At 38.7% G+C, this 11,323-nt stretch overlaps 1 protein-coding gene across 1 annotated transcript; it reads right to left on the bottom strand.

Moving 5' to 3' along the window:
• Positions 1-10,105: 10,105 nt before the first annotated feature.
• On the bottom strand, positions 10,106-10,978 carry LOC128857583 (uncharacterized). The gene is made up of 2 exons (XM_054093338.1): positions 10,698-10,978; positions 10,106-10,619 (listed from the first exon to the last, which is right to left on the bottom strand). The coding sequence occupies exons 1-2, from the start codon at positions 10,707-10,709 to the stop codon at positions 10,248-10,250; spliced, it is 384 nt and encodes a 127-aa protein (XP_053949313.1). The 5' UTR covers positions 10,710-10,978; the 3' UTR covers positions 10,106-10,247.
• Between the last annotated feature and the right edge of the window lie 345 nt (positions 10,979-11,323).

Genomic DNA, 11,323 nt, shown 5'->3' with positions numbered 1-11,323 from the left:
TACGAGACATTTTTAAATATACGAGATGTTTTACAAATGAGATTCTTTTTATTGTAATGTATCTTTGACTTGTTTTGCTTTGACTTTTAGTGCTTAAGGAGACGAAGATAACGAATGGGTAACGGCACAAAACTGATAATCGCGGCTGGGATGGATGGAGGGATAATAATTCCGTTAGGAAACGAGTTTAAGGTAGGAATTTGCGGTGTAATTCTTGCTTTTGTACCAATAAATATTGAGAAGCAGTGATTTACTTGGATGAGTGTCTTGGCCGAGTTTAACAAAGCACCCCAGTTATTTCTTTCTCGTGCTAACCGGTGCCAGTTGGACACACTGAGTGAAGCCAAGTCCTTCTCCACATGATCTTTCCAACGCAGGGGAGGAATTCCTCTGCCTCTGCTGCCACCAGCTGGTACCGCATCGAATACTTTCAGAGCCGGAGCTGGATACAAACGCTTCGGACAATATGATCCAGCCAGCCGGATCTTTATTCGCTGCGCTATGTCTATGTCGTCGTAAAGCTCATACAGCTCATCGTTCCATCGCCTGCGATATTCGCCGTTGCCAACGTGCATATGTAGGTCCAAAAATTAGAATCAAATCAGCAGACTTTTTTTCCCAAACACTGCAAGCGACGCTTCATCGGATGTTGTCATCGTCCACGCTTCTGTGCCATACGTTAGAATGGGCATGATGAGAGCCTCGTAGAGGGTTAATTTTGTTCGTCGAGAGAGGACTTTACTACTCAATTGCCTACTTGGTCCAAAGGCAAGAGAATTTCTACGTTGGATTTCCAGGCTGACATTGTTATCGGTGTTAATGTTGGTGCCTAAATAAACGAAGTCTTTTACAACCTCGAAATTATAACTGTCAACAGTGTCGTGGGTGCCGATACGCGAGTGCGCCGACTGCTTGTTTTGTCCTCGTTCACCATCAGACCCATTCGTTTTGCCTCTTTATCCAGCTTGGAGAAGGCAGAACTAACAGCGCGGTTGTTAAGGTCGATGATGTCAATATCATCGGCATACGCCAACAATTGTACGCTCTTATAAAATATTGTGCCTGAGCGATTAAGTTCAGCGGCTGGTACGATGCTCTCCAACATCAGGTTGTCACACGACAGCGAGTCACCCTGTCTGAAAGCTCGTTTGGTATCACATGGCTCGGAGAGGTCCTTCCCAAATCTGACGGCGCTGCTCGTATTGAACAACGTCATCTTGCATAGCCGTATTAGTTTTGTGGGGAAACCAAATTCAGACATCGCGGCATACAGGCAACTCCTTTTCGTACTGTCGAGTGCAGTTTAGAAATCGACGAAAAGATGGTGTGTGTCGATTCTCCTTTCATGGGTCTTTTTCAAGACTTGGCGTATTGTAAATATCTGATCGACGGTAGACTTTCCAAGCCACACTGTTAAGGTCCAATCAATTAATTAATGGTGGGCTTCAGTCTTTCTCACAATACGCTCGCTAGAACCTTATAGGCGATATTTGGAATACTAAGCCCGCGATAATTGGCACAGATTGCAGGATCAGCCTTCTTATGGGTTGGGTAGAACACACTTAAATTTCAATCGGCAGGCATGCTTTCATCCGACGATATTTTGCATAGAAGCTGATGAATGCACCTTACCAGCTCCTCGCCGCCATGTTTGGTCTAAATGACTATACTATGTAGATTTCAGACCAAATTTACAAATTTACTGAAATAAAAAAATCTTTACAAATAAATAGCCTTCCTTCACCTTTTTGTCACCATTTAAACCGTTCTGATAACAAATAATAAGCAATCGATAAAATAAGCAATCGACGAAATGAAACTCATATGAAGCTCAGTACGAATCAAATTCAGTACCATAAAATTTGAGAATAATCTCTCTATATCGTTCGAAATAAAATAAAAATTAAGGTCAGGTAATTCATGTTCGCCTATTGTCTTCAACTTGATTTTATAAGTATCATATTAATGGCGATATGCACTGCCAAATTATACCGCAATGATATCATAAGCAACAAAAGTATGATGGAGGTATGATAGAGTTCTCAGACGACATTGTTACCAGGGTTAACAGGGCTACTTTCTCTAACTTAAAAATTTCTACAGATACAGTTGGTGTGGCTATAAAGAAAAGCAAATCCGTGTACCACTCGGCAACGCACGGCAAGTAAGTAAGTAACAAGTAAGTCTTCCTAGTTACGAGGAATTTTGTTCATTTAGAAACAAAAAAATATCAAAAGTATCAACAATGTCAGTATTGAGATTAAGCGAACTTTTGGCAATAGCTGTTATTTCTTGCGCGGTAGACAAATTGAAAGGCAGAGTGTCTCCTAACGCGTTTCTCATCAGGCTCGTCTGTTTAAATGGCGAAGAAACGTATGTGTATTGAATATTCCAGATCAACACCATCGGACAGCTTTACTGCTCGGAGTGAGCTTCATTAACGATTCGTTTGAATGCGGTAACAGTTCTCCGGTTTCTAACACCCAGTGTTCTTAGGTCCATTAAAACTTGTTCAAATCATGTTAGTCGTGGACGTCCTCCTCTTCAGGGGCTACGGGGTTGTATGACACGTTCGTTTTTTGTGGACGGTTATTTCTCATGCGCTTAAAATGACCCAACAATCGCCATTACATAGCTGCAGCAATAGTTCATTACAGCGTTTTCGGTAGATACCATCTTGCAATCTTAGCGGACCAAACACCCTTCGCAACACTTTTCGCTCGAATACTCTTTGACACGATTCATCTTTAGAGGTCCAGCATTCACAGCCGTATGCAATAACTGTTCGTATTATTCACTGGTATGGAGTTTAGATTTTAGTGGTTAAGTATATTTTGTATTGTGGCGCCCAGATGTGATACTTAAACGATTGTACGCTTTCCAAGCGGTAAGATTCAATTACCATGTTTGGCTGTCTTCTCTTCGCCTTGCGTGAAATCTTCAGATATTTGGTTTTTTCTGCATTTATTTTGAGTCCTACGGTTTCAGCGCCTTTCTCGATGTTGAGTAAAAGTTCAGCCAGGTATTTTCTTATTATTTATATTATAGCGATTTCATCGGCATATGCAATGGTTAAACCTGAGCGGTTTAAGAGATTGCCACATTTTACCTGCAATTGCGATTGAGGGGATAGAGTCGCCTTGTTTGTCGTCTTGTTTAAGTATTCCAGATAGTCATGATATTAAATGTGATGAAGTGATGAGTTTTCATAAATATTGTTATAAAGGTAAAGACCAAATCTAAGATGGTATCCCTGCACTCGGCAAACTTCGCAAAGAAGAAAGACAACTGGTGAATTTTTACCGCCAAGGGGAATCTACACAATGTGGTGTTATTTCATCAGCTGATTGGTGCCTGCTTGTCAGAGATTGTTTGTATCTTTTTCCCCCTCTTCTTCATTCAGCTGAAATTTGACAATACCACGTTAATGGTTGTATTTCACGTTGTTTAGATTCACCTGATTACTATTGTAAACATAGATTAATGGCTTAGCATAAAGCCAGTTTAGGTTAAAATTTCGCTTTGGAATTCTAGAATTTTCCTACTTCTGCATAAACAAATCATGTTCTTGCACAGTTTTACACAAACATGTAAATTTCTATTCAAATTTGATTAAAACGAACACCTAAGCTAATGCTAAAGATTATTATTATTATAAATATTACATAAGTGCCCTACAATTTCGTATACAATAGGTAGAAAGGAAATTTTTTTGTGAAATTATTTCATCAAGTTAACCAGATATAATTTAAATAATAAATAATATTTTTAAGTATCTAGGAGGACTTTCCCGACAAATCTGTACATCATAATTTTCTTATTTTACCTTTTTTTGAACGTCTCTAATTCGAAAACCTCATTAATTTGTAAAATATTATTGGACTCTCGCGATTATGAATTATCGGTACTCCACTGTATCTTGCAAATTGAATTTTTAATTTACGCGCCACCCATAATTTCGTTTCGAAAGACATGCCACGGAAAGTTTTTTCATAACAAAGCTTTTTGAGATACCTAACTTTACCACCACATTGCAGCTTTGAGTTGAAAGCTCTTGGCTTTGAATTTTACGATTATTGCAATTGTTTCGGTTGAGATTTGAATTTGCATAAATTATTTACATACATACATATGTTCATGCATTTGTGTATATATTATAAATATATGTAGATATGTATGTGTACAAGTGTAATTAAGGAAAGGAGGATCGTATTTGTGTACAAAGTGTTTTCGACAGTTAGCAGAACTCTGTCAGGGGTGTGTCAGATAGGGGTGTGTCAGAAAAATGGGCCCATCGCAGATAAATAGTAAAATTTTAAGACTCAAGACATTTATACGAATTTAGCAGAAAAGGAGCTATTGTGTTTGGGTCTTTCCTCGGGGGGACTCGCTTTAACGCGAAATTTGGATAACTAGGAATCCTCGAACCCCGAAAATTTTTCAAAGCATAATGTGGATCCTCCTAAAACCTAGATTTTCGGAGCTTATGCTTCCTGGGCTTCCGATAGGCCGCACTTGACAATTCCTTAACAGTTCGTATAACTGAGATGGCATCAACTTACGCTATAAGACCTGTTGATAAATTTTTCGGTTATTTAAATATCTGAAATTTTTAGCGATCACTACAAAATATGTAAAGGGTTTTCCAATAAGAGGTGTTATTCCCGTTCCGGATCATTACCATCCAATTCCGTCCATAAAAAAATCGTTAATCATCTCTCGACAGCGCAATCCATTCACCGTAACTGTCGTTCCAGTTTCCGCCAGACCATAAACCGCACCAAACAGTCACACGTTGAGGATAGAGGGGCTTTTCAACAATAACTCTTGGATTTTCTGAGCTCCTGATCCGAAAATTTTGCTTTTTGATGAAGCCACTGAGGTGGAAATGGGCCTCATCACTGAAGATGATGTTTCGATGGGATTCCGGATCATTTTTATGCATTTCAACGACCCAATCAGCAAAGACACGACGTTGTGATCGGCCGGCTTGAGTTCTTGTGTTAACTGGACTTTATAAGCCTTAAGACCCAAATCTTTATTTAAAATACGATATAATGACGTTTGTGGAATGCCTAATTACAAAGAACGACGAGGAATGGACAGAGCTGGGTTTTCTTCAACACTTTCGGCTACAACAGCAATATTTTCAGCTGTTCTTGAGCGACGGGCACGGCTTTTATTCTTCACATTACTAACTTGTCCCAACAGCTCGAATTTGTTCACCAATTTCTGTATTGCGGTTCGATAAGCTGCTTCACGATGACCCAAAAATGTTCGGGTTTTACGAACCGTCTCTGCCAAATTTTCACAATTTTTGTAGTGAATTTTATTACTTTCAATGCGATGTTTAAGCGGGTATCGTTCCATTTTTATTAATGTCGTAGTTTCTTCTTGTCAAATATCAAAAAATAACAGCTTCAAAAGTGACATCTACCGAAATAGCGGGCTATTCAAAATAACACCTGTTATTGGAAAACCCTTTATGTGAATTTAACAGACGCGCACCTCAATTTATATATATTATATTTCTATAATGGCCAACATAAGAATTCCGGTGAACCAAAGATTCTCATACGTCTGTCACAATACAAGGTGAAGTACAAAATAAACAAGACTGGCGTCATAAAAATGTTTTTGATGGCTCCATTTTTTTAATGAGTTAGTGCGTTGGAAATTACATCCTTAGCTGATTTCCACTAAAAGCTCGGTGACCTTCGCTTCAATGGAAGCGAAGTTCTTGCGTCTAAAGTCTCAGTATGTTTGTCTCACCGGTACAAAAATGATTTGCGAACAAAGAGCTAATATCAAATTTTGTTTTAAAATCGGTAATACGTCTACCGAAACATTGGAATTGATGAAAAAAGTTCATGGCGATGATTGTCCATCTCGTGCCAGAGTTCATGAGTGTTTTACACGTTTCACAGATGGTTGAGAGGACATAAATGACAATGAACATACGGGCCGCCTAAAATCAGTAGTCAACAAAAACTCCATCGAAATTGTTCGTAAATTTATCAAAAAAGAACCAAAATCATCGTTGAAATTCATGGAATCGGAGTTGAATATCTTCAAAATATCGATTTATCGCATTTTAACTGATCATTTGGGCTTACGAAAGGTCTGTGTACATTTCATTCTGCACAAGTTTACTCAGAACCCCAGACGAGCCACTACCCAAAAAATTGCGTTTGAAGAAGTCCAATATTAAATCGATGCTCATTTGTTTTTGTCCACAAGGAGTTCGTGCCAACGGGCCAAACCGTCAATGCAATTTTCTATTTTTGCGTTTTGAAGCGTTTGTTGCATAGAATTCGCCCTGAATACCGCGAAGGAGGAAGCTGGCACTTATTCCATGATCAAGCACCTTCTCATCGACCCACTCTTGTGACTGATTTTTTGACTAGAAATCGCATTTTAACCATCAATCACTCACCGTCTGATATGGCTCCCTGTGACTTCTACCTACTCGGAAAATTGTATTTCGCCATGAAAGGAAAACGTTTTGCGTCCGTAGAGGTCATCCAAAAGGCTTGTATCGACATCCTGAAGGACAAACCGGTTAATGACCTGAAACACTCTTTCGAAAAGCTTTTAGATCGCGCAAAACAGTGTATCGAGGCCACAGGGGACTATTTTCAATAAATAAAGTCGAAGCTATCATTTACTTATTGTATTTAATTTAATATAAGAGAAATCACCATTGATAAAAATTATCGTGATACAAAATTGTTATTCTTCTTCAAACAGTTGTCATTTGCGACAGACGTGCATTACGGCAAAAGCTTCTAATTTTTGTGCATTCCGTCATGACGTACGGCACGTATCTGGTGCTTTCTACCCAAAAGCAGAAAATCCATTTATCTGTTAGTCAAATTCGTTGCCGCAAAGGACGGAACGGTGCCATTTGACAGGTCTTTAACAACATTTACCGTGCAAATTATTTGTCACCTACACCAGAGGTAGCCCCGATGGAATCTATAGGTATACCAATGATAAGACACTTAGGAAATACGCATTAAAGGTGACCACCTTGTACTGAAATATGTGTGTCCTTTTGAAATTGCTTCTATTTAGTCCACTTTTTACAGGCTCAGGAATAAAGTTCCACAGTTTTGCAGCGCTAACGGAAAACAGCCGGCTGGAAGTAAGTGAATTGTATTAAGGAACAACCAGGCTGTTATGTCTCAGTGATTTTGTTAGGTGAAGCTGGTCATATAAATATTTTGGAACCGTCCACTTTAGCAATTTGAACATGAAAATAAGAAGCATTTTATCTTTACATAGTGATATACAAGCATACCGACCAATTACGTATTTATTTTTCTAAATCTATTCCATCACCTTCCATATTCTCCTACCCCTAATACAACAGATCTATTCCAATAGTTTCTCCAATGCTCGAAGCGATTGCTAAAGTTGATTTCCGGAATGCCATTCTTCAACGCACGCAGCGGATTGGTTTTATCTTTTTAATCGCGTCTAAGCGAAATGCTCGCATTGTTAGTTGGCGTATTGTCGCGGTGCAAATTGTTGTTTGCGAATAAACATCTCTCAAAATACCAGGTTGTTCAATAAGTTTTGCGGTTCGATAAGAGAGGACGTTGCTACTATTCTAATTTTTTTTTGTTATGTTGGTACACTCTTATATGAGCGTACGTGAAGTTTCATTTCAATCTGTCAATTCATTCTTTGTTTACAAACCATTTAGTACCCACGTGTCACAGTATTTTCTACACTGGAAAAAATCAAGTATCGTGCGGTGATTGAATTTTTAATTTTGGAAGGTCTAAAAGCAAAGGAAATTTATGAACGAATGTTGACAGTGTATAAAGACTTTTCGCAATCAATTAGTATAGTAAAAAGATGGGTTGCTGAATTGAAATGGACGTCCAAAACGGCGGCAACATTCGCTAACAATGGAACAAAAACACATTCGAATGCGACTTTCTCAGCTACATTTTGAGTGTTTTCAAAAGGATTTTGTGTGTCGCTTCATCACTTTGGAAGAGGCTAAGGAGTGCTGTGATTCTGGCCTTTCGGATCCGAAACGAGTTCGCGCCCAGAAATCGGCCAAGAAGGTGTTACCATCAGTTTTTTTGGGATGCGAACAATTTTTTTTGTGGATTACTGGCAAACTGATAAAACAATAAATAATACTAATATTCAGATATTATTGTGACCTTTTAGACCAACTGAAGAAGAAAATTCCTAAAAAAAAATATTTTTCACCAAGATCGTGTCACAAGAGCCCTTTGACAATGGCTAAACTCCATGAATTAAACTTCGAATTGTTGAAGCATCCATTCTATTCACCAGATTTGGCTCGTAGTGACTTCCATCTCTTTCCAGATCTAAAAAAAAATTATGCGTGGAAAGATTTTTACATCAAATGATGAGGTCAAAACAGCTGTGGAAGCGTATTTTGCAACCCTTCCAGATTCTCACTTCAGGGATCAAATTTATAAATTGAAATCTCGTTAGAACAAATGTATTGATACTCAGGGAGACTATACTGAATAATAAGGTACATTTCAAACAATAAAATTGAGTTTTTCTTATCAACCGCACAACTTATTGAGCAACCTAGTATGTAGTTTGAGATGACCCAAATGAAATGTTAATAGTAGTAGCCTCGAGTTTTGTAATGTTTAATCGACCATTTTTGAGCAACTAATTTTTAATTTCTTTAACGAATTATTTATCAGTTTATATTCGATGGCCATCTAGGTTGAACTTCGTATTCAAGGTCTACTCTGCCTTCCTTGAATAGTTTTTAATGTAAATTTTTTTTAGAAATTTCATTCTACATACAATATTAAATATTTTTATCTTTGCTCAACAAAATCAAACATCGTTAAAATCGCTGAATTAACTTTTTACTCTCACAAAGCAGTGCGCAATTTTAGTTTAGTAATAGCAATTAAGAAAAAAGATGGTCAGAATTGATGAGCTAGCGTATTTTAAATCTAGAATTTCATCTAACTTCGTGATCACAGTATTATTCTCCTACCTCTGTTATTTTCAATAAACCCTGAGCGGAAATTATGTTCCTAAATCCCTAGTCGGTAGTTACAATTAGAGTGATCAGACCCCTTTTGCAACCGGATCTCAGAAGAAAAACTAAATTTTCTTCGAAAATATTTTCTTTACGGCAATCAACTTTCTCATCCATGTTAAGTGCGAGTATTAGATGCAAAATATCTTCAGATCCGTGAAAACAATATAGGCTATGGTAACCCAAGATTTATACTAACAGTAAAGCCATCTGATATCAAGCCTATATCAAACCTATATACCATATTCGATATCATAGAAGGAGTTCGAGTTGTACCTTGGGTACCGCGTTACTCTAGCGGAACTTTAATAATAATGTGTATATTTTAGTAGATTTAAGTCCAATCAGCACTAAAGGTTTGTCATAAACAAACCACTCTCAGCTAATCAGCTGATTCCTACAAAATTATTGAGAGTCGGTTAACGGTCTGAGCTTGGCCACACCTTCTGAATTCTCTCCACTGCGATTAAAAATAAAATAAATAATTGGCGTGTACACTTCTGTTAGGTGTTTGGCCGAGCTCCTCCTCCTATTTGTGGTGTGCGTCTTGATGTTGTTCCACAAATGGAGGGACCTACAGTTTCAAGCCGACTCCGAACGGCAGATATTTTTATGAGGAGCTTTTTCATGGCAGAAATACACTCGGAGGTTTGCCATTGCCTGCCGAGGGGCGACCGCTATTAGAAAAATGTTTTTATTAATTTTGCCTTCACCGAGATTCGAACCAACGACCTCTCGGTGAATTCCGAATGGTAATCACGCACCAACCCATTCGGCTACGGCGGCCGCGATTAGGCAGCACAAAATAGCCTACATTCTGAGTTTTAGAATTATGACAGCACAAAGAAACTGTTGGGTGTATGAACCCTCAAAAACATTATATGTTATCCACTCTCCGAACCGTATTGGATTTATGCAAAGCTTAATACAGTGATTATAATTTATAGAAACAAAGTTATCACCCCAAATTCCTAGGTATCAAAATAGCTTTTTTTGACTCCCACTCAAACAGGTCAGAGCCATACCAGTAGATAGATATTACTAAAGTAAAGGCTTGAGACTTAGAAACCAAAGAATTTTAACGAAAAATTTGTTTATCTTTAAAATAAGTATATACAAAAAATTCTCAGTTGTTCTTATAAAATATCTAAAACTATTTACAACTAAACTTATCAGAGCTTTTAACTATTTAACCAAAGAAACCATTACCAAAACCACCATTGTAGTAGCCACTATGGCTGTTCGACTGACTTTGGGACTGACTGAAGGAGCCACCATAATTGCCATAGCCGCCATATCCGCCACCATAGCCTGGGTAATAGCCACCACCGAAACCGGGTCTGCCATAATAGCCGCCATAACCGCCTGGATAGCCACGGTAGTAGCCAGGGTAGCCACCATAACCTCCTAAACCACCATAACCACCAATGCCCAGACCAAACCCAGCGCCCAAGCCTAGGCCGCCAAAAGTACGCGCCTGAGCGCCAGCAGCGGCTGGTTGTGGTGCAGGTGCGGCATGTAGGGCAGCAACAAGAGTGCAGATGAGTGCGACTTTGAGGAGCTGGTGGAAAATAAAATAGAGACAAAGATTTTAGTGTACAATTTTTGAAACATCCTTTTAAAAAAGATCTTTACTTACATGTCCAGCCATTTTTGGTTAGTTGAGTTTGCTTCCTTACTTCTTGTCGAGTTCTAGAAATGAGTTGCTCTGCTTAGCTAGTTGAGTACTGAGTTGCGATTCAAGTGCGCGCACTGCTTTTTATACTTAAACAACCTGATTATGCGAATGTGTGGACGCATGCGTTTAGTAATTCTGCCGGGCAGCAGTAGCACCGCGTGGCAGCAAAATTGAAGAGCCACAAAACCAGTTGATGACGAAAACAAATTTTTACGCAGCTATTTTGTCATTGGCGGAAGTGTCCATTGTCAAGATCAAGTGCCTAATAGCATCGGCGCCAGCAACCAAATGATTGCTACTAATACACAACAAGCCAAATGAACTCTATTATGTGATGGTGGTGGTATGTAGTGGCCAGAAAAACCCAATTTTGGAATTTTAAAATTCTCAGCCCGCTTTGTGGTAGTAGTGCTGCGCAGCCAGTTCACGCTATGTTTGCGGCTGCTCAGTCAACCGAGAGTTAAAGGAAAAACCGAGTGCTGTGTAGCTTGTCAACAGAAAGATCACTTAAATCATCATCACAAAAATTGCCATTGAAGCAAACTCTTTGTTGTTCCGGTCAGAATTTGAAAGTTTCTTATAAACAG

The sequence above is a fragment of the Anastrepha ludens genome, chromosome 2, assembly GCF_028408465.1.
Source record: "Anastrepha ludens isolate Willacy chromosome 2, idAnaLude1.1, whole genome shotgun sequence".
Taxonomy (NCBI): Eukaryota; Metazoa; Arthropoda; class Insecta; order Diptera; family Tephritidae; genus Anastrepha; species Anastrepha ludens.
The sequence above is the reverse complement of the archived record's forward strand: the minus strand, read 5'-3'. Positions and strand labels throughout refer to the sequence as shown.